The sequence below is a fragment of the Misgurnus anguillicaudatus genome, chromosome 5 (genome assembly GCF_027580225.2).
Source record: "Misgurnus anguillicaudatus chromosome 5, ASM2758022v2, whole genome shotgun sequence".
NCBI classification, from domain to species: Eukaryota; Metazoa; Chordata; class Actinopteri; order Cypriniformes; family Cobitidae; genus Misgurnus; species Misgurnus anguillicaudatus.
Window position 1 is genome coordinate 27,075,760 of NC_073341.2, and position 24,562 is coordinate 27,100,321.

Below are 24,562 nucleotides of genomic sequence, written 5' to 3' on the forward strand. Positions count from 1 at the left end.
TTCCTCTGCTCATTGATCATCTACAACCAACATTTAAGTCAATGTAGCCTACACTATACACCTGCTAATTTTAAGTTACTAATTTGCATAGAAAACTGTCAATGACAGAACTGTTTAAAATTTGAATATACACTGTTAATACACACATGTTTCCTTTATATTTAATACATGTTACTAAACCATCTACTGTATATAATATTAAAGTAGAGAAATGACACAATAGTCTTTTAAACTACGAGTGTGGTTTCGTCGATTGTTAAAAATGAAATAATATATAGACTGAGAAAAACATTGAAAGTATTATTATACATTTATTTTTGATCACTCATGTTAGTACAAGCATGACATATTCAAACTAGGAGAGTATACTATATAAAAAGCTATTTAAACAAAAAATTAACTTGATTAGTTCACCCAAAGATAAAAATTAGCCCAAATTTTCACACCCTTAAGCCATCCTAGATGTGTTTTACCCTTAGTCAAAGTTATTTTACATAATATCCTGGCTCTTTAGCTTTATAATGGCATTGGATAGTGCCCCATTCTAAGCTCAAAAAAGCACATCTATTCATCAAAACCTACAGTCATTAAACATTTCCAAATCAAAGTGATTGGGTTTTAGGGAAACTTTTAGATTTTAAACTTTACAAACTACAATCTAACTAACTTACAATCACGAGAGAGATTAGGTCAGGCAGATTTCTGACCCAACATTATAAAAAAAACTAACATTGCTTCAGATATTTATTAACTTTTTGGATTAGTTTTTCATGGATGGACGTGCCTTTTTGGAGCTTCACAAATAGGCCAGTGTCCGATACCATTACAAAGCTGAAAAGAACAAAGATTTTATTTACATAACTTTTGGCTAAAATAGAGTTATACACACCTAGGATTGCTTAAGGAGGAGTTAAATATGGGCAAACCTTTATTTTGGGTCAAACTATCCCAAAGCTCTATAGACAATTTCACTTAGCACCAAAAGAAATCAGGGTTTTGCAAAGACATTTAACAACCAAAGAGGTATTAAAGGCCATTTCAAGAGTACAAATATATAGTATATTCCTTTCACAATCTATTGAGTAAAATAAATGTGATATTAAGAACCATGATCTGATGAGGCCTGCTGGTATTGTAAAGACCTGAGGGTGTTACTTAAATTGCGCCCTTACATAACATTTCACATGACAAAAATACACATAACACATCAACACAGTGATCATTGAGAATTTCTACAATTTCTATGAGTCAGGCATTAAAAAACAAGCATATACGATGTTGATCCTCCCCCAAGGCCTCAATTTGGCTCATCCATCACTAAAACCTCTAGAGTCATTCAAACAAGCTTGATGTTGAGTCCACATTTACAAAAAAAAAAAAGAATGAAATGACTGCTTTTGATAGACATTATGTCTTAGAAAACTACCAACAGAATAGGCTTCACTTTTAGATCTCTAAAAAGTCAGAATCACGGTTATCTGTGACCAAACCATGCTTAAGAACTATAAAAAAACAGAGAAAACATTAAAAAAGCACCTAATTTCACATTGACAGCTTTCAATTATTTGATATTCAAATGTATTCTTAGACCACACAAAAGGAAATGCTATGTAGACAATTGCACAAAACAGAGGTGTCAAAATAAACTTCCCTTTAATGTTATCTAAAATCATGCAAGGTAAACTCCGTTACAATTTCTCCTACATAAAAATATAGCCTTTTAACAAGTAGGCTTGTATTTAAAATGTAAGCCCTTAACCAGATTGCATTAAGTTGTGTAAAAAGGCTGCGGAGCCACAACAGGACAAAGATTTAATGTTAGTATAATCAGATTTGCATTTTAGAAAAGTGCAAACCCTTTGTAAAGCTAGAGGGTAGAGTCACCGTAGTCCTATCTGCCAACAACCTAGGGCTTTTATTAAAATGGCACAGACAAAATGTTGTGCTTTGAGTATCTGGTGTACTCATATGTAAATGTATTATAGGGCAGAGTACGGTGTAGATTTTTTAATGCTTAACTAGGAATCAAATGGTGTAGATTATAACTGTGTAGAGATGTAAAAACAGTAAACCAAGGAGGTCTTGCATACAGTTGTCATGGACAATCATTCTGCATTATAAAACAGCACCATGGAATAAAAAAGTATCAATTATTTAAAAAATGATTTTTTGCACAATTAGAAATTTGGACATTCCTAAATAAGGCAATGAGCTGATGTTAAAATGTTGACAAGCTTAAAACCTTGTCTTTTCAGATACTAACTAGATCTAACTAACTAGAATCAAAATTAACTTATTAAATTATAAATAGGCATTTCCCCAGACAATGAACCAATCACTGAATGCCACTGAGGTAGTGGGTGGAGTTTCGTGTGGCTCTCTTCAGCAATAAATCAGTTTAAAAGTATTAAAAACTACAGTACTCATGATGTATAAAATCGGATCCAATAGCCTTTGTGCATTAAGGCTAAAAACGTTTTAAACAAATGTAACATTAAAAATAGACAAAATATTTTGTGAGGTCCGAGTCTGCGGAAACTTAAAAAAAAAAATTAAAATTCATATAGCTAAGATACGGTGAAAAGTGAGATTCCTCCTCATCTGGACCTTCCTCCTGGAAAAAAGAATGGATTTACTCGCAAGCAAAGTAATCCTTCAGAGGGGCAAAGAGGTGTCGGATCACAGGCACACTCCAGGACCGCCCAAGAACTTTCTGTCTCTGTCCGCGGCCCATATTATTCACATCTGTGTAATGCTTTGGGAATCCAAATACTCTGAAATTGCAGACAGAAAAAAGTGTCACGGTTTTGTAAAAAATCAATAACTTGAACAAGAAACATCATTTTAAAGCTTACATAAAACACTGTTTTTGCATTTCTGATGTTAATCGGGAGTACCTATAGGGTAGTATTACATCCTTTATATCTCCGAAGAGTCTTTAGTTTAATCAGATGTATAAAAGAAAGATTAGCTTTACTGATTCTTCGATAAATGAAGGAGGAGTTACTACCGCGGGAAGAGCGAGTACGAGTCATGCAACACTATACAACACTGTTTAACTTATGATTCACTACATGTTCGTGTCATTTATATAATACGTACGCGCCTATTTCTAACATAAGACAGACGTCTTACTGCATGAAACTCATGACCCAGTTGGGACTTTTCAATGAAATCCAGCGGATTAAACACACACACAAACTCAGCTGCTACCCCGGATAATAAACTATATCTATTGTTTCCATACGACTGGCTTTCTTCATGTTACATCCAAAAACACACTTCTTTTTTCGTGCCATTGTTGAGTATTTTAGCGTCTCCCGCTGATTGACGGGTGGGAAGGGGTTTCCGGGGGAGGTGCCCATAAAAACAAATGAGGCGTATAGATAACCCTGAAACGTCAGCTGAACCCATAAATGACTAAAACTTCCCGAAACTTGTACGAACCCTGGTGAAGTGCATTGGGCACAGAAGTACTCTGTAACACGCCCAACAGCTTTTTTGACACTTTGCCTACGTTTAGCATGAGGAAACAACTGTGCCAGAATGCATGAAATACCATTGAACCACCCCTTTAAAACAAACCCTAACTGCGGCTTTTGAAATAAATCCATGCAATACACAAACAGAAGTATCTACCATTTTAGTTTAAATCATTTAATTTTGAAAAATTGAATTATATAAATAACTGACCTTTCCATTTCAGTGCACCAAAGATAATCATCCTTTCCATTCATCTGCACAGGCAGTGGTCCCATCTTTCCTTGTTTGATAGAGTTGGACTTTGTTGTGATGGTGCGAACTTTACTAAACTAAGACACAGGAAAATGATACATTTGTTATAATCCTTCATGTTATAAAAGAAAATGGAACTACAAAACTTTTGCATATGTCTACTGAATTCACAAAAAATGTACAAGAGACTTCTTAAATATTTGTTTTACCATTGCAGTTCTTCCGATTTCAAGACAGTTCTGCAGATCAGTGTTGTCACCGAGCGAAGCAGCAAGTGGTCTGAAAAACACAAAATGGGACCTTTAATCTGTGAAGCGTGAATGCATCCATATTGGTATGATCCTTTTTATAAATTATACATATGCATAAATTTTCATATTCATTAAAACTATGCTTAATCTTTGTATGCATATGTGACTGTGCATTCATACCGGCTCATTCCAGGTAAATTGCCCCAGAAGTATCGAGCTCTGTGGGCTGGGCTCACTTTCACAGCGTCAATCATCACAGGATTACACTGAAAGCAGATCAAATCAAAAAGATACATAACCACCAATGCCAGGGCAGGCTCATTACTAAAGCACAAAATCACAAAAAAATTCCCTTGAAAGACATACTCAGAGACACACTGTAATTCATCAATCTCCAAACCTAATGCTGGAGGGCACCTGTCCGGCATATTTTAGTTCCCACCCTTCTCCAACACACCTGCCTCTAATGTTAAGGTAGCCCTGAAAAACTTGATTAGCAGGTTCAGGTGTGTTTGATATTGGGGTTGGAGCTGAAATCTGAAGGACAGGTGCCCTACAGAAACAGGGTTGGGATTTATGATCTAATCTATGTACAACAAATGTAATAATGATGTGATATTTTTGCAGGCGTCACTGGCTGAGGCAAGCAGCACTTGTATAAATCTGTATGAGAAATAAAACATTTTTGTTACCTCCAAAAAGCGGCAGATATCCGCCTTATCGTGACCGCTCATTGCTACGACGTTCTCAAAGAGCCAGAAAAAGGGTCGATCATCATCCTCTTTTGGCCTCATCATGGTCAACATGCGGTAGTATTCGAAAAACAGCCGACCGGTGCCCTCTGAAATGACAAGCAATGAAAAACATCAATACAATAATATATTAAAACCAAATTAACATAATAAATTTCATATTTAGAGGTATAAATGTATTATCTATAAAATATCTTCCTTAATTTAATTTCATTGGTACCGTAAAACCTTATCATGGATGCTATTGATTTTGAAGGATTTCAGGTGATCACTGGTTTTGTTTATACATCCTAGGAAACTTGTATAAATTATCTTACCAAAAAGACCTTTTCTGGCTGGATTTACCATAGACAGGTCATTACAGGGGCTTCCACCAATCAGGAGGTCAAATGGCCCCCATTCAGCCAACTATAATATGGTAGGGAAAAAAAGGAAATTTACAAAGGGATCTTTCCACATTTACACATAACTTTAAGTACTGTACATGAAGCAGTAATGTTTAGCCATTAACACCCATTCATCAATGAAAAAAAATATCAATGGCTTTTAATATGCAAGTAGTTACCAAGAAGCTTAGAAAGTGATAAGTCATCATTACGTACATGTTTCTTTGTGATGGACCGTACGTCATTGACATACTCAATTTTGCCTTCATGCTTGATCATCCCAACTGCGATGGAGTCCTCACAGATCTCGGAGGCAATGTAGCGCTCCACCTTAAAACCAAGTTCTTTCAAAACCAGGTATCCTGCAAACATATTTGATATGGGTTATAATGGCCATATTGAACTTGCACAATGCATGGCAGTTTCACATTCTCCAAAGTAAACAAAATAACCAAATGTCATTCTTTAGTTTTTTTCTTTATACCAATTTAACAAAACAAGCAAACAAACCTGTAGCGATCCCATCAAACAAGGAGATGACTCTGATTGGCCGACGCCTATCAGCTGGAATCGAAGGATATACTCTGTGTGGCTCCTAAAAACAGAATGTACTTAAGCATTGTTGACTTGATCATATATAAATATAGATACAATATTAAGCATATTAGCTAAATATGATGACTCACAAATTCAAATGCACTGTTATTAGCAAAAAACTCCTGGACACGAACGCTCCAGTCAGGCCTAAGCTTCAGTATGCCATATTTTTTGGGGGGCAGACAAATGTAACAACTCCACGGGTCAACTTCCTTCAACTTTTCAAATGTTTCAGGTCCCACCAACACATTCAAACAGTCTTTACAGAAACACCTGGAGAGATGAAAAAAGAAATGATTGTGAGACAATATGAAAAGATAATTTAGTACAAAGGTTTCAAAAGACAAGATCCGAGTTTGTACCTGCAGCAGCTTGCATTTCCACAAAGAATGACCTCCAGACCAGCACAGCACACAGTGCAGTATGACTGATAGCCATCATCGTCATATCTAAACAGGGTCTCTGTGAAGTTCTCCTACACAAAAAACAAACACACAAAAACTCTGGTCAGCTTATACAAAGTAACAAAGCAGCTGTAGCTTCATTTTACAGCACTGGCTGGCAATGGCAGGGTCATGAGCTTGATTTCTAGGGAATGCAGGGATTGTAGGTTGGTTTGGATACACGTTTGTCCATTGTTTAGATGAAAAGAGTGGCGGGCGGTGACTTCTCTTCCGAAAAGCACAAATTCAAAATGTGTGTTCGTTGCATCATGTGAACCATGTGCATCTTGTCAAAATACGTGCCTGCTGCACACACGTCGAAAGGGTTTATGATAAAAGAGATGCTCACGTTCACAAAATACTCGTTAGACACTAATTTAACACTAAACTCTGATGACACGTGAGATTAAGTGAGTATCTGGCAAACGCAAGTGTCTCTTTTATCATAAACCCTTTCGACGGGCAAATTACATGTTGTGACGAACTTGTTGTGCGCCCTCGAAAAAGTCACCGGCTGCCACTGAATGTTAAGAAACACACAAAACATCTTGTCACAAATATGCAGTAATACATAAACACAACATGTCATACCTTGCACTTAAAACAAAGGCTACCCTCAAAGAGCGGATGGAAAATTTCAATGTTGCTGGTTCCACATGACAGACAGAAATCTAGGGAAACATAGAAGTTAAAAAGTGTTAAAGGTGCCACAGAATAAAAAAAAATGTATTTACCTAGGCATAGATAAATAATAAGAGCTCTGTACATGGTAATGACACAGCGTGAGCCTCAAACGCGTTAGCTTTCTTATTTTTTATTTAAACCTTGTGCATGCAAAAGACTGCAGGAAAACCAATCTTAACATACACTGAAAAAAATTATTCATTGAATTTACTCAATTTTTTAAGGTAAGTGGTTGCAATCAATTTTTTTAAGCTTCATTTAAACAAAAAGATTAGTAAAGTAAAGTAAAATCTAAAACTTTTGTTTAAATGTAGCTTAAATAAATTGATTGCAACCACTTACCTTAAAAAATTGATTAAATTCAATTAATCATTTTTTTCAGTGTAACACCAACTTTGACATTACACTCGAGATGTACGCCCCAACATTAAATTAATTACAAAGTTGTTAAAACACTAACGTTTAGGGTTGAAGTCCTACTATTGACTTTACATTTACGTTTTGCAGGTCTATACTGGAAAAAACACAAACTTACCTCTCAGAAAGGTCCATTAACAATCTCCAAACAAATAGTTGTTCCTCAAAATCTGTATTTTCGTCTGATACAGGCTCAAACATATAAGGTCTGTTTACTAATGTGAGCTACTGGCATGAGCCTCAGAGCAGAGCAATCAGAGCAGAGCTTAATATTATTACTCATGACCCTTACAAATAAGGGCAAAACTAGGCCATTTTATTCAAAGGACTAATCCTAGGGTTGTAAGTGGACATGTAAAAACGTTTCTGGATAATTTTTGCACTTAATAAAGTTACATATTTTCTAAGTAAATATCAAAGAATAATTGAACACATTATTCCAATGCATTCGTTGGCACATAAGGACAAGCCGTTGATCCCGCAACCAGTGTGAGTTCAAATTATGAATTAGAAAGAAATAAAAATACAGATGGACTCACCTTCAATTTTTTTGCCCTTCACTTTCACCTCATGAGCCATTTGGTCTAAAAGGAGGAGAACAAAATCACATTACGGAAGCTTTAACAACAAAAAGATAAATCTGCATAATTTGCTATTAAAAGAAACATTTAAATGTAAAACTGTATATAGCAAAGTTCTGGCTATTGGGCAGGGTGCTACAGCTCACCTCTTGTGTAATCCTGAATTGGAGTTGGTTGACTTTGTGGTTTGTTTTTGTACACATATTTTCTCTTAGCTGGTGGCTGATAATCAGCCACAGATGAATCTGATGAATCAGTTTTAGTACTGGCAGAGCTGTCTGCTGGATGTACAAGAGAACTGTTGTTAATCAATCTGGATCAAAAAATTACTGAAAAGCTCAGGATTTGCTTGTACTTAAAAAAAGCACCCTAATACGTACCCACAGCAGGCATGAAGCCATCGGGACCTGTTGGCTTGAATCCTCCAAATGCCCAATCCAACATGGCTTTTGTCTCATCCTCTTTTTTCACAGTGGGAAATGTCTTTCCACAGCGTTCTCTTGCCAACTATATACAGACAAAAAAACACGATGCAGCATTTACAATCTGAGGTCAAGCATGGTACTAATCTAAAAACATACTAAAAAATAGCTCAAGTTTTTATTACTGATTTATGCTTTTTAGTACTGGTTTAGACCCAAGCACATCCCAACACAAGATATACCTACGAACTAGCAAAGCTGGTCATTTCAGTAGGTAAGATAGGTTTTATGTCTTGAATGCATGCAACTCAATATTATATACTAACATTCTTTAAGTATACAAACTGTACTATACCTCCAGGATTTGGTAAATGGCATCTTTGTAAGTTGGCAGACCAACATAGGATTTACTACAAAAGCACTTTGCAAATGCAGCGAATGGCAGCAAACCCTCTGTATGAATCTATAATTGAACAGAAAGATGAGTTTCAGAAAATGTGCACAAAAACATGAATGGGGCTTTTGGCCATGTTTATTAGTTATGAGTCTAACTCAGAGGTGGAAAAAGTAATAAAATATTGTACTCAAGTAAAAGTAAAGTTACTTTAATAATATTTTACTTAAGTAAAGGTAAAGTTACTTGTCTAAAAATCTACTTAAGTAAAAGTAAAAAGTAAGTCATTTTAACTTTACTCAGAGTAAAAGTTACTTTTTTACAGCGGGAAGAGGTGGAAGATTCTAGTAAAGTTCAAAAACGACAAGGGAATATACATCTCAAACTAGTTGTGTTTAATTGTAGGAACATCTTTACAATTAAAGTGCAATAACAAAAAGTTAATAAAATAAAAAGCTTTTTTAAAGTAAGAAACATACCGGTATATGGAATTGTTTAATGATTTTTACATGTGAGTTATGCACTTTTGAAGGTGGTCAGCAGCTTGTAAATACAATCACTATAGGTTGTAATTGATGTATTGCTGGTAACATACATTATTTTATTAAACTATATATAGTTTAAATGAGCATATAATGAGATGAGTGCCATGTCTATATACCTTTAACACGTTTATTATCTTCTTACTTCCCTGACCTGGGGACCTGATGACCTTTATTCTTCTCTCTCTCTCTCTCTCTCTCTCGCGCGCGCGCACGCACGCTCTCTCTCTTGCTCTCTCTCTCTCTGCAATGTCTAATGACCTGCGCATTCTCGAGGACGTTTTGAAGTTGTGTTGGACTTGACGCGAAGCTGCTAGACCTCGGAAGATAATGCGCATGGTATTAAAAACGCGTCGTGCAATTTCGTACTTAAGAGCATGAATCCTACCTTTCATAGAAATGAAACACTCGCTTCGCGTCAGTGGAAAGTGGTCGCTTAAATATGACCAGGGGGTTCTTTCATAAAATTTGAACTGAGGCGGGTCTGCATTAGCGCGCGCCTGTCTCGTCCGTCTCCATGGTTCTTTTTGCGCGTTCCCCCGGGCCCCGCCCATTTACATCCGTTGCGCGTCTTTATCACCTTGCTTTTTAAAATATTTTTTTACTCAGTAACGGATATGATTTAAAATGTAGCGAAGTACAATACTTTAAATAAAACATACTTAAGTAAAAGTAAAAGTACAGATTTTAAAAACTACTCAAAAAAGTAAAAATACACAAAAAAACTACTCAATGCCGGTAACGTGAGTAAATGTAATTCGTTACTTTCCACCTCTGGTCTAACTATATGCCAATGCACCTGTTAAAGTTGCAAAGGTACAACAACGTTAAATTTAATTTGCCAGCATTGTTATTTTTACAGAAGTTTAAAGGCAGGTGCATGATTTAAAAAAAAACCATTTTGGAAAAGGGAGTCGGTCCGACTACCAAAACACACTTGTAGCCAATCAGCAGTAAGGGGTGTGTCTACTAACCGACATTGTTGCCTGGATTGCGTATGTGTGGGTCAGGTCTATCAAAAGAAGGTTCATATAAAAGTTTCATCCTATTTTCATTTGTTCTCTTTTTATTACTTCATAAATATGGGCAGGTCTCTTCAAAAATGCAAAATTTTGAACAAAAAGCTGAGATAATTGTCATTAATTTTTGTAAATGACTGTTGCTAGAGATCAAATTTAGTGCAACGATCAAAACATATAAAGAGTATTTACTGTTTTTAGATCAGTAAAGACTTTAGAGTTTTGTAAGTTGTGTAAGAGCACCACCTACTGGACATTACAGCAGCAAGCAAGTAGATAGTAGATTCATGGCTGTAAAATAACTAAAACCAATTCAAGAGTTTTAAAGGGGTCTTTCAAAACGCAGACAATTGTTCCTCAGATGATATTTATGAGTTAGAGAAAAACAAAAGACATATAGTATGAGAAAGAATAAAGACACTTTCTATAACTCTAACCTCTGAAAACATGCCATCTCCAAACCACTCCACGCGCCTCACTGACACGGGTGGTGACTTGCCCTTCCAAGCCATCACTAACCCAGGCCACCAGGAAAAGCCCTTTACTTTCCCCCACACCAGCTCTCCAACAGCAAAACCCTTGCCATCCTGCATGGAAAAAACCAGAGTCAGTCAATAATGTATACTACAACCATAATTATATAACATTTCAGCAGAAATGATCATAAACTCTGAATTTATTCATCTTTTACACCATTCTTTCAACTAAATAACACTTAAAAAGATTTACCTGGTACGAATGAAGTCTCTTCCCAGGTTTGGGGCTTGATGTTGTAACACCTGACGCAGACGAAACTTCATTCTTCGCCTTAAAATAATAAATAATATGTCAGAGACAAACAAACCCTTTCAAATTAGGGACACGTAGTCAAAACAGGCAGTTTCAATGATGACCGGTGAGAGACATTTGAATGCTTTTAAACTGTAGGCATATATACAGTATTATGACAGGGTTTACAGTAAGACAACATCTTTTTGATACTTAATGTAGTTAACAAAAACTCTATTTTTTCACCATCTCTAAGTTTGCCATGGCAGGACAGCATAAACTGCCCTTATCTTGCATACAAGGAGGTTAAGCACAAAATTTGGCTCCAACTTAACTCAGCATTAGTTATTCTATGCATGTTAGTGTATCAGCATACCATGCACAAAACTGCAAACAGGGTGCATTGAGCTAAAAGAAAACATTCAATCACCCTGCAGAAGTTAATGTTATTAAGGTTAGATGTAAAATAGCATAGAAAAGCAGAATGAAAGGAAAACAGCAGGATGAAGAAGCAAAGAGAGAGAGAAAGACACACGACTTTGGGCTCGTAAAGCTGCATCCAAGAATCTAAACAGCCCGTCATAGCATTGACAGCGTGAATGGACGTAACTAAAAAAAGCTGAGCCGCTACACCAGCGATCGGCAACACAGAGAATATGATCTCCACCTAGGCAGGTACGTACCACCTCGGGCGTTCTGTCCTTGTCAACGTTGACTGGCTTGGTCCAGGTGCCCGCACCAGCCTGAAAGATCGTACGTGCCTGCGGTTTCTGCCGTAAGCTGGTCTCCCAACCGTATACTCCCCTAACAGTGCCCTACAGACCCACATACACACAAATGTACACATACATATGCACAAACATTACACGCACACCCAGTCGCCCAGGACACATCTCACAGTGAAGTCATTAGTATTAGGGTCCCAGAGTAAAGATACGTAGAAAAGGAAAGAAGGAAGACCGAGAGAGGTTAGTGTGATGACAGTTGGTTTGTGTGCTTGTGTTGGTTTTCATCAGATGAATGACCAAATCAGTCTTGGCGCCATAGTGTAAATCGCACGAACCAATAGGAAAAAAAAATCGATCAAAATCCTGTTGAAAAGACCAGCCATGCAGTTCAACAGGACAAATGAGTTAGTTAACATGGTTGAGTATTCAAAGGTAAAGGCGTAAGTATAGTCCATTATTTACATGTACGCAAGGGTCCGCATACAGTGATGCAATTTTTGTCATCAGAAGAGTTCACACATACTGGATTTTTGAAACCACGCGTACATTTTACGCGTAGGTCGAGTATGTGCCTACAGGACTATGTAGTATGCAGCCCAGGCATTTTGTCAGACTGCACATACATTGAACGTCTGTGTAAACGTTAAATAAAGTAAAATAAATTATACTTTGCAATGCAGTGCATTTAATTGTGCACGTACAATTAAAATCAGACTACACTTCGTGCTTTACTGGTTAAAGGTGACATAGAATGATTGAACAGGGTATTTATCCTGGTTCTGTGATGTGACATGTAGACAAAAATGTTTTTGTTTGGGTCTGTAATGCCTTAGAAGCTTCCTAAAAACCTCTCAGATAGTTCTATTAGGGAGGGGGATTTTAAACAAGTGGTTTTGCACCTATCTGGCTTAACTTGCAATCTAATTACTGATTGGCTGACTTTGCTGCCACTGAAAAAATGTAGCCAATTATTTTAAAGTAGAGGGGCAGTGAGATGCCTGTGATGTCATAAGCATCAGTTTTTCAGACTGGGACGTTTTCTGGCTGACATTTCTAAAAGAGGAATTTCTATGAGACTGAGATGTTTAGCATGTCTAGCAGTTTTTGTATGTTCGTGAATGTGGGTAGACTACCATTATTCAACAAAGACAAGGTAAAAATCTTTTTCTTTCTCTGTCCCCTTTAACTAGTTGCTGCTGGTTTTTCAGCAGGGGGACCTTGGCATATTCATTACTGTACGTTCACACCGCCAACGGCGATAGCATCAAAAATCGATTTGGCTGCCCTGCCAACAACGCTATAGAAAAAGAGTGGCGGCCGCTCGATTGCATTATCTGGAATCCTCTCAAGCAAAAGACTTCTATGGGTTTCCACCGTCCGTTTGGTTGCTGCAGAATGTTTCTGCCTTTTGATTGGTTGCTGCTGAACCGTATCGTTACACCATAAAGTTGAGCTAATTTCAACTCTCCTCAATGCTCATTGAGAATGAATGACTTCCAGCCACTTTGACGCTCTCGCCGGCAGCGGTGTGAAAAGACTTTTTCTACAAAGCTGTTTAATAGCTAAATGTAATAGACACCGAGCACAAATCTAAAAGCAGTTCATTGTTATTCCTCAGACATAGCTGTTTTCTAGCTAAAATTACCTTTGGAAATGAGCTACTAGTCCAGATTACATCATCGTCTGCTCCATCTTTCTTCAAGTCTGCAGAAAAACAATATCAACAATTAAATAAATAAAAAAGTTCAACCCTAGGTATAAACTGATCTATTGTGGGTCAAACTTACTTAAATAAATAGCATTAACAGCAACAAGTAACATTAAGCACAGACAGAGAGAGATAGAGAAAGAGAGAATGTAATGAACAAGTCAATGAGAGTTTAGACCCACAGATGTTTGCCACCAGAAGTGTGTAAAGATTTACTTCATTGCAACTCTAGGATCATTTTCTTAAGCATTTTATTCAGACCTCTCTGACAAGTGATCTTCTCCAGTAGCACCACACACGGCTTCACTGTCTCTGAGTGTAGAACCATCTCTGGAAAACAGCACACTCATTAATCTAACCAGCCTTTGGTGTTAATCTGACTGGATCTTACTGGACTAAACTTCTTGTATAGCCCTAAACTCAGCTATTAAATAAACAATTAAACTTAATATGGTGAAGGCTTCACAGCTTCACACTTTAACACTGTGGTGGAGATGGTACTTCTTACAGAACCAGATGTTTAGGCTATAGAAAAAAACGCTAAGACTACTTTGAAGCTTATTCCGGCCAAGAACCAGTCACTTCATACATCAGACCTTCATGTAACACAACCAGCCAGTTCATTTTGTTTGGACATGCCTTTTAGTGACATGCAAACCTGGAATGAATGATAAAACTAGACAAAAAGCAGATAAATGGACATAGACATTGTTAAGTCTGATTTTTTTTGTCTATCTAACATGACATAACTCAATACTGAATGCCTCAAACTATATTTTTTGAAACATGCAAAGCCATGGGCCACGTAATCTTCAGCAAATCCAGTGTTTACTACTTAATAGATATTCATCGCATCAGCTAGTTACTTTTTTGCATAACATGACTGGTAAGTCAGATGTAGTTTCATTTTCATCTCATGTTTTTTATGTAAAATATAATTTAGGTGTTATCTGAGACTAAGACACTACTAGGGCTATGACGGTGGCAGTATTTTACCACAGTGATGGTAATGCACTAATTTACTGCAGTGGTTTATTGTCAGTTATACCACGGGTCTGTTGAATGCTGCATTCTGATTGGCTGAGGAGTGTTCTATGGATGTTGATTATTTTTCTGTAAACCGCACACCTAACTTGTTAAATGTCTTAAAAATAGGCACCAGAGCAATGTTTGTGGTAAGCGTGGTATAAGCGGAATAATTGACTCCGGTCCTTTGAATTATTTGAAAATAATGCACACCTGCATTACCACCTTGGTGTGCATTATTTTCTTATAATTCAATGGCCCGTTGTCAATTATTCCTTACTTATAGAATGCGTGTGGGTGGGCATATATATATATATATATATATATATATATATTTTTTTTTTTTAAATATAAAAACGTAAACTTGGATCAGATATACGTTTCTTAACTAAACGTCTGTGTTCATAGGCTCAGATTTTCAAACAATGCTTACACTGCAAAAAAAATATTTTCAAGAAAAAAAAATAGTATTTTTGTCTTGTTTTCAGTAAAAATATCTAAAAATTCTTAAATTAAGATGCTTTTTCTTGATGAGCCAAACGACTCAAGATAATAAGTCTAGTTTTTAGACCAAAAATATCAAACTTAAGTTATTTTGTGCATAAAACAAGCAAAAAAAATCTGCCAATGGGGTAAGCAATTTTTTTTTAAATTTAGTGTTCAAGAAAAATGTTCAAGATTTTTTACTTACCACATTGGCAGATTCTTTGCTTGTTTTATGCACAAAATCACTTAAATTTGATATTTTTGGTCTAAAAACTAGACTTTTTTCCTGGTTTGTTTTGCTCATCAAGAAAAAGCATCTTAATTTGGGAATTTTTGGATCTTTTGACTGAAAACAAGACAAAAATACTAAGAAAATGTTTTCTTGAAAATAATTTTTTGCAGTGTAGGTTACTTAGCAACGACCGATGCTCTAAAGTGTCCAAGCGCTTTGAAGAGGAGAAAAGCGCCATGGTCACGTTTTCCATGTGGTTTTAGACACGAAATGTGAAGCAAAAGTAAAGCATTTGAGAACGTGTGCTTGACCATTTCGGTGGGTGCTCAAGCAAAGCCGCGGAGCACCCATGCAATTGTTGCCTACGTTTTTTTGTGTTTTTTGTAGCACTTTCATCCGTGAAACAACACATGGTTCAAGTAAGGAACCAGCTGCACCGAAAACGTGTTTTGACGGTGTACTGGTAGCACAGGTTGATGCTTTTCGCACCCTTAAGTGACCAAGAGAGAATATCTTGCCTCAAGCCTGCGGGTCATCACTAATATCAGTTGCCTCCTCTTGCAAATATCGTGCTGAATCTGAGTCTACTGGCTGTGTGCGTTGATACGAATTTGAAGACATCTCGCTGGGCAGATTGTACTTTATATTTTCTATAGTTTGTGACGTGCACACCACCGCAGGTCGCACTTTACCACCGCGGTGGTTATGACAACCGTCAAAGCCATATACGCTATTAAAGTTTTTAACTTTAAAAGCTATTGTGGCAGGTGGACTGAGAAGAAGTGACATGGGAAGCAGTGAATGGGTGAATGTGGTGACTAAAAAAAAAAATACTACAACTACTAGCACTAATGATGTATCTTGATTATTACCATCATGGTAATTGCATCGTTCCATATCCAAGTTAAAACATAACATCTATGTTGCATAATGTAATTTATATGGCATTAACAGAGTGCAATTTGTATTATCAGACAGGCTATATGTTGCATGCTGGCTTTTACTGCCTTCCAGATATGCAAACCTTTTCAGAGACAGAAGAAAGATCATGTCATGCTTAGTGTGAATAGTTTTGGTGCAACTAAACAGACCTTAAAACAAACCTACCTGATGCACTGTCCACGGTTTCATTCATCGTCCCATTTAAAATAGGCGATCCAATCCTGACCTCAATCAGCTCCAAGGAGTCATCATCATTAGAATCCAGGTCTTTTGTGATATCAATTGTACTTTCAGCTGAACTATCCTCCCAATGACAAGCATCACCATTTACGACAGCCTGTGGGTCATTATCACATTTGAATTGGTTTTAGTGAACAAACAACAAAGCATCTAATATCGACATACTGAAAGCAAGGCATACACAACAATTCACTACATACTATGTGTACGTTATACCTCAGCAAAGATCTTTTCCAATTCAAAAGATGGACATGGCAAAGCCAAGAGACTCAGAACAAGCCTCCTGAAGACGGATGCGGGTGAAAAAGTCTTTAGGACATTAGCCCAATATAGTTCCAGAGAAAGGGCTGAAGATGTATCTAGGAGCCCATTATCAAACTTCTGTGCCCTTTTCAGTTCATCATCATCCTCAACAAGTTGGTACTCCAAGAACTCATCTGTGAGCTTAGCAGAATCCTCAAATTTTGCACCAAACTGTACAGCAAGGTCAACTATACTCTTTCCTGTGACCTTCAGCCTTCCTTCTGGGCTAAGTAGTTGTGACATAGTCCTGAGTACGCCATCACTCAGAGGGAGACACTCAGCAATGGAGGTAGTTAGTGTTTTGTAGAACGCTATACACTCATCATGAAATTTAGTCAGGGAGTCTGCTAGCTTCTCTTCCTTTGCCGATATGAAATCATCTACTGCCCCACCCAGGCTAAGCTCGGAAGCAGGAAGGTGGAATGCAGAGTTCTCCATAATGGCTGCGTCTCGTTCCTTCAGGTAACGTATGACTGCTTGAGGGCGGAGAAAGCTGGAGGCATAAGAACGTAGCAGTCCGCTTGCGTCTCGAAGAATCTGCTCAAGATCGGCACGAGATGAGACTTCGCAACTTTGCAGGCGCCGACTGAATGCGTGGAGTGGTCCAAGTGCATGATCCAGAAACAAAAAAGTGACTCTGATTTTAAGGTTTTCCAGCAGGGAACAAATGTGCTTAACTTTATCATTTTTCTCATCACAGGAAGCAAAATAAGACACCAAATCGGTCCACATTCCGAGCATCCTTTGAACAAGAACACAAAAATCCGCACAGTTGCTTGTGAGGGAAGTATTGGGTTCATTTAGTCCATCGATGCCAGCAAACAGCATTTTGAGATTGTCATTCGTGGTGGAACAAGTTGAGTAGTGGCCATAGATGTTCATAAGAAGCTCCTGTACCTGACTGGAGTGCGCCATTAGAGCAGCGTTACAGACAGAGTCTGGTAAACTGTAAAGTCCGGCAAGATAAAGCACCTTTGGGTTGAGCTCCTGAATCTGCGAGACAATGCTCTCAGAGTTTTGATCCTGACCGTCAATATAGAAAGCTACCATGTTGCTAGCAGGAAGTTCAAACTTTTCCAGGATGTTGAGTAAAGATCCAGATACAGAACATTCAGAGTCTTCAGGCAAGGACTGGAAAACATCAAGGATACGGATGCAATACTTTGCTGACTTTTCATTAAAATAACCCACAAGAACCACATGGCAGGTGGTCTTTTCGCCACTCTCTGCATCAAGTGGCACCGGCCCATACATGTAAACACTGTACGGGTTCAGCTTGCAAGCAGAAACAATGTCATCCGGATACTGCAATCCTAAGATATATCTTGCTGTCAGTTGGGAGACGGTATCGATCCTTGAGGGTAAACTGGTCAGGCATTGAGTTTGAATAAATAGCAGCATGGTTTCACTGAATGAAACAGAGTCTTCAATCTGCTTTCTCTTAGATGAATTCAACTCTCCCATCACACGTTTTTCATGCTTTTTTGTCAGCTGGTGTCGCTTTAAATCAAAAAACCCTACGTGCAGCTTGAAGTTGGAGGCACATAAAGTGCAGTAAGCGTAATTATCCCCCTGCTGACTGGGCCGGACCCATTCCATGGTTTGCTGCCATTCAGGATCATAAGGCACAACCTGGCTTTTACCATTCCATTCCAGATTTCGGTTAGGTTCCATTTTCACTCTGACTGTATAAATTAAAAAAGCAAGGTTAGTATTTTCTGCTTTAATTAATGGTGAAAATTGTGTATTTTTATCAACATTTTTGTTATACTTAGTCTAACGGTACATTCACACGGGGCGTCAGTGCTAATGCTTGATGAAGGGTGCATATGAAGCATGGCCCTAACGCGATTGTCATAGTGACAACAGCCAATCACAGTACTGTATGTACAGGACTGCAGCACAACACAAAAAGGCCGCTTTTGTTTTGATAGCTAATGGACGCTGGTTTGGTTGTGTTAGCGTTTGCTGGTGTAGCTAGTGTTACCCACCGCAATGATGAATCTTACCTTAATTTTTATGCTTCTTTGTTGTCCAGTCTTGAATAAACGTAATTGGCTAGTGTCTGCATTAGATTAATTGCATATGGCGATTTGATTGGCTGACGCCGGCGCTTGAAAAGGTGAGACATTTTTAACTTCTGCCGCGAACAACACCAGTGACGCGATGGCAACGGATCCACAATTTTGTTCTAAGTTGTCAGTTCGCGAATCGGATGCGCTTGTGTGCCAATCCCAGCTGGGCATCGTAAAACCGTAACCAATTATTACTGTAACAACACAAAAAACATTTCCTCGCTGTATATAATTTTCGCCATCATGTCAGTTTTGTTTTGAGGAATATGCACAAGGGAGAGAGAGAGAGCAGAGAGACAGTTTGGAGACGGAAAGAGGGGGCATGCGGCTCTCTGCTCATTCTCTGTCCATCAAGATCAAGCCCAATCATTGTGACCGCACGGACCGGGCACCACGACACATAGGCCGCGGTCCAGTCATCGTTTACTAAGACTACGTTTAAACAGAAACAATCTGAAGAGAAAACGCAAGTGTCGTTGTGTTATCACTTTTTATTCTGCATTACACAAGCGTTTTGGGGGGGATCTGTGTGCATATGGTCCGGCCAGAGGAACCCAGTCCCACGCAGCTGCGTACAAATAGCACAAAGTGTAAAAATCGTGGAACACACACGCCAAACTCCACTTTGGCGTGCACATGATACGCCAGTCCCTCCCATTCACCCAAACGGCACATCCTGTTCTGTCCTTCCATTTATTGGTTACGTTTTTTTGGCTGTTTTTTTACCATTTTCGCTTGGGTTTAGGGTTAGAACAACTTTTTGTTATATAAAAATGACATCCTAACCCAAACCCCAATTCTAACCCCAAGCAACCGTGGCTTAAATATAGACAAACACATGGAGAAACCTGTATATTAAATAACCTCCTTAAGCAGATTTGAAATCTAACCCAAAACCCAAGCGAAAATGTTTTAAAAAACAGAAAAATTTGAAAAAACTAATAAATAAAATGACAAAAAATTATGCGTCGTGTAAGCGAATGGGAAGGACCGGGGCACCACACGCACGCCAAAGTGGAATCTGGCGCACGTATTGCACGATTTTTACACTTTGTGCTATTTATATGCATCTACATGAGACTGGGTAGGCCAGAGTGGAGATTTGGAAAATCTTCAGTTACACGGTTGCATGTAAACTGAGACAAATGGATGTTTAGGCAGCCAACGTCACAGTATGCACCAGAGCTCGCACCTACGCCTAAAGTGCGACCTTGTTCAAAAGAGGAACAGGAAGTGATTCGTTGCTGATTTCGGATTCTGATTGGCTTACGTGGGCTTGAGCTTTTCGTTACACCACCAGCTAGAGGTTTGGCATGCTCTTCTTGACGGCATATATACATGGGTATGTGTCAATGAACACTTTTCTGAAAACTGACATGTGTGCACAGTTATTTTTGAAAGAGGTTGAAATGTCAGTTTATGAAAATAGCCGTCCATGTGTAAACGTAGTCTGAGTATTTACTGTTTTTGGATCCATGGATGCTTTGTTTTAATAAGGTGGGTAAGAGCCCCACCTAGTGCATAACAGTGGAAATAGGGCAGGGAATGAGTTAATAAACAAATCAAATAAAATGCAAAACTGAGCTGTCAAAAATGAAGACTCACCAGAATTATTTGCTAATTTCCAGGATTTTGGGAAGTCTACCAGTGCAATATCTTGACCATTACGGGCTTCAACTGGGTTGTACACCTTACTCACCGGTTTCTCATTGGCAAAGAAAAATTTCTTAAACCACTTCAGAAAGGTGAAACTTGCTCTAAACTTTCCTTTGACAAGCTCCTCAACAGGAATCGACTAAAAGAGGCATGAAAAATATGATTTACACAACACTAAGCACATTATATTGAGATTGGCAACACATTTTGGTTTCCAAAAATTGCACACGTCTTAACACAAGTTTCTGTGACAAAAATAAGCAGAAAATTTTGATTAATAAACCAGTAGAAGTGATTCTTACCTTTTTCACACCCACTTTCCCAAAAGCTTCCTGTAGGAGAGTGTAATTCTTATTGAAATCAACCTTACTGCGGGACTGAAACTTCACTTTGCTCAAGTCGATGGACCCTGGGAATAGGCAGTCCATAAGCTGGCAATAACATGCACCTGAAAGTTGAAAGACAAAAGAAAAGACATCAGCAGACCCACTTCAGATTAAAGCCACCATCTTTCACATTCATTTTGTATTGTCAGTATGTACATAAAAATAATAAGCAAAACAAGTGTTGTTCAGTACCTGAACGAGACTGCTCCACATGACTAAACTTGGTCTGTAACGTCCCATTGATCCAGGCCAGAATTTCATAGCGACTGGACTTGTCTTCAGGATTATTAGGGTCCAGACTAACATTGGTAGCCATCCTATGCCAAAGAATAAAATGAAAATTAGATTTTGAGACTTCAATCTGAATTTCACACAGGGTCACATATAGGGATGTTGTGGTGACAGAATTTTTTTCCACCGGTTAATCAGCGTGTGGGAGGGGCTTATAAATGTGCATGCAGCCGTGCTTTTACTTTTAAATTAGAGGGAATTGTATAAATGCAGCGCTTGCGTACGCTGCATTAAATAGCTTATGAATCCGCATGCAATGCGAGGGCAACAATTGTTTTATTAAAGAGCAACAATGGTCTGATTCACGATTTTACATTTTCTACGAATAGTGTGTATTAGTATGTTAACGATATGCGAAAGGTACATACCCCAAAGGTAAACAATGAAGTAAACACACGGATTGTAGGCAACAGTTTACTTCCTGGGCCTGTTGACGTAGACAAGACCAACATTATCATAATGTGCTGCTTCCCGCTTTAACTCACAGCCTGCAAGTTAACTCCTGTTAGCATTGTATTGTGAGCGAATCTTTCAAACATGGTAAGGAGCGTCATATTTTCAGCTGATGTCAGAGGTATTCAGGCCAATCACAACTACCTTATTGGTTGTTGTGGACGCTGTTGCGTGTTTTGTCAGCTGGTACAGCAAAAACACGTTAATATGAGGCCAAACAAAAACTTAATTATGGTAATTTTGGAAGCAGACATTTACTTATAAATGGTAAAACACGAATAAAGAAATTATGCAACGTTTTGCAGATAGTTTACAGGTAAAGCAGACAAGTCGGGGGCATTTTTTGCAGAAACAAGCAATTACCGTAAACAAAACCTCGAAGCTCATGAGAAAAGCAGACAGCACATAGTTTGCATAGTGTCTGAAAGGGTTAACGATAACCCTTCATCTGGTCCACTGAACTTAATGGCGAGACCTATGAATGGAGAGAATTTTAAAGGCGGGGTGCATGATTTTTGAAAAACACCTTGGAAAAGAGAGTCGGGCCGAGTACCAAAACACACCTGTAGCCAATCAGCAGTAAGGGTAATGTCTACTAACAACATAGTTGCCTGTAGAGAGACATCAACATAGCATATTAATAACATTTGGGTCGTTATTTTTCTAACAGGTCTTACAAGATTTCTTGGATATGAGTTCTCCTTTTCTGTGCACAGTTAATCTTGATATACCTGGAACTAATGATCATGATAAGAGTATTGTGAAATTTCAAAATTAGAGTTTACATTTAAAATTGCCAATTGTCTTTAAAAAATGATTAATACATTTATATGAATACAATAATATTAGAAATTTGAAATATGATTTTAAAAATGTGACACTGAAATCTTTTTTAGTGGGGCCAGTGAAAATTTTGGAAGGCCAAGTGAAAACCTGAACCATTTGCATAACTGGGCCAGTATAAAAGATTTGCGTTGAGCCCTGCTATTGTTTAAAAACTGAAAGCCTTTTGTCTTTTTGTACAAATTGGTGAGCATGAAAGATCAACGTCATGTTATCATGGGTTAACCATGTTTAACAAAGGTCTGAGCCTGAGATAAATACCTAATATGTTAACAATTTTTTGTCTTTTTTCTCCTGGAGGCCCCCTGGTGGTCCAAGGACCCCAGTTTGAAAACCCCTGTTGTTAGAAATATGGTACTGAAGTGGGCCCTGAAAATCTTCATTAAAAGTGTTTGTTCTGACTCCTATTCAGCATTTACTTAATACTATGTTGCATAATTAATTGTACATCTTCAGTTCAGAACTTTCTATTCATTTCCTTTATGGCAAGTCTGCATGAGCATACTGAAAATAACACGCTCACTGCACATGTATAGACACGCCCACAATCGGAAAAACACCAGCATGTTTTGAACAGCATTGAGCTGCTTTCTTCCGCGCCAGTATATCACTCCTCCCCAGTTCGCGTACTACGACACAAAATCTCGCGGGTAATTTTGCCGCGAACGGTGCATGCTTGAAGCAAAGGTTTTACTTTTAGATGTTTAACCGGTGACAATCTGACAGATCGCTTGCAAACAACGTGTGCACGAAAGCTAAACAAATCTATTACAAATACATATTGCATAATAAACAACAACCCGCTAGCGAGCATAGTTTTAGAATTTCGTGTACTGCCAGGAAAACATCATCATGTTATGGTGTTTCGGATTGTATAGCACTCTGAAATCTTGTCACTGAAACATGCATTTACTGTCTTTTTAAACCATTTCAGAACAGTTGGATTAACGCTAGCAGAACGGGTTTGTTTCATTTTCCAATGTTAATTTTACGATGCTTCAACCTAAACGTAAATTTTGTAACATGCATCGCAACACGTGTGCGCTTGTTTGCAGAAAACTCTAATATAAGTCAAACTTATTTCAGAAACAATGTTCTCGTATTAAGACCGATTGCTTTTGTCAGGCAGTCTTTGTGTCTTTGTAGCTCTAATGGTCGCCACCATGTAGCAAAACTGTATTGGACATGAAAGATACCAATGCTGGAAACAATTCTACGACAACAACATAATTATTCACGTAATCTTCAAAATCAAACACGCTTTTAAAACATTAAGGCTGTCCTACCTCTTTTGTACCTCCGTCCCGAGACCTCGCTACCCCCAGTCCACAAGGTAATCTCCCAAGCCAACCCAGTGTCTTCCCCCAACGTATGCATTTTCCTAGCAACGATTGGCCTGCAAAAATGGGAGGTCCTAGGCCAGTTGCTATTCGTAATGATTTCGCAACTGTACGAAATTTCGCCCAACGTTTTTCATCTACAAATAATTTAAAGTAACATATTCAGTGGTTTAATTCCTAACAATAAATACTAGCGGTTCGATTTGTGTAAACTCTGTTTCCAATCATTTTGTTAAATTGTATTATTTATTGTGTGTTCGGTGGTTACCACGTGGTAACGTAACGAATTTTTAAGATTTTGTTATATGCGGCGTATTTTATACTTTAACGCGTAAGTTTCGCAAATAGCAATAGTGGCAATTTAGGTATGCTAATTCTTCGACTTATGGGGTTACCACGTGTCATATTTCGCTAAATTTCCTGTCAGTTAATCTAAATATGATATGACACGTATACATCGTGATCCTCGCGGTAAACCCGTCGCTTCATGTGCGTGTCGAAATGTTCAAGCAGTCCCATTTTTATTTAATATTTATTTAATATTTTACTGTGTATATAGGTGAACAATATTGCGGGTGGCTATTTCTTCCTTGTCTAAAGCTCACATAGCGCACAAAGTGTTTATCTCGTATCGCCAAAATTCTTCTCATGTTCTGACATTTCACAGGACAACCGTGACGCTAAAATGGCGGGAGACGCGCCGACTTCCTCTTGTGAGAAACCGCCGTCGCCATTTTGGAAACCCGTTCCACTTTGTTAAATGGGCGAGGAAAGCATCTGCTGACAGACTCCAAAGCCCTCCATTGTTGTGGCCGAAGGACTCAACCTGCTGTGTCCGAAACCGCCTGCTTCTATTTTATAA

At 38.1% G+C, this 24,562-nt stretch overlaps 1 protein-coding gene across 3 annotated transcripts; it reads right to left on the reverse strand.

Annotated features, from left to right (window-relative positions):
* Window positions 1–291: 291 nt before the first annotated feature.
* On the reverse strand, window positions 292–24,562 carry dnmt3ba (DNA (cytosine-5-)-methyltransferase 3 beta, duplicate a). Of its 3 annotated transcripts, none has more exons than XM_055168205.2 (27): window positions 23,647–24,562; window positions 21,433–21,491; window positions 20,966–21,090; window positions 20,690–20,835; window positions 20,337–20,526; window positions 16,570–18,341; window positions 16,279–16,450; window positions 13,689–13,757; window positions 13,365–13,423; window positions 11,675–11,806; window positions 10,953–11,030; window positions 10,661–10,810; window positions 8,624–8,731; window positions 8,227–8,353; window positions 7,993–8,124; window positions 7,805–7,849; window positions 6,756–6,835; window positions 6,084–6,196; window positions 5,811–5,994; window positions 5,635–5,719; window positions 5,341–5,486; window positions 5,056–5,146; window positions 4,679–4,827; window positions 4,167–4,252; window positions 3,945–4,014; window positions 3,694–3,812; window positions 292–2,774 (listed from the first exon to the last, which is right to left on the reverse strand). In XM_055168205.2, exons 3-27 carry the CDS (start codon window positions 21,087–21,089, stop codon window positions 2,633–2,635), a joined length of 4,569 nt encoding a protein of 1,522 aa, XP_055024180.2. In that variant the 5' UTR covers window position 21,090; window positions 21,433–21,491; window positions 23,647–24,562; the 3' UTR covers window positions 292–2,632. The 3 variants fall into 3 exon arrangements, with proteins under 3 accessions (XP_055024180.2, XP_055024179.2, XP_055024183.2); XM_055168204.2 differs by having other exon boundaries at window positions 7,993–8,127; window positions 23,647–24,561; XM_055168208.2 differs by lacking the exon at window positions 11,675–11,806 and having other exon boundaries at window positions 23,647–24,561.

Coding starts and splice junctions, on each gene's coding strand:
- dnmt3ba (XM_055168204.2), bottom strand. CDS start 21,089: ATGGCTACCAATGTTAGTCTGGACCCTAATAATCCTGAAGACAAGTCC. Junction 16,451..16,569: donor TGGAAAAGATCTTTGCTGAG/GTATAACGTACA, acceptor AATGACCCACAG/GCTGTCGTAAATGGTGATGC. Junction 13,424..13,688: donor GAAGATCACTTGTCAGAGAG/GTCTGAATAAAA, acceptor GTTTTTCTGCAG/ACTTGAAGAAAGATGGAGCA.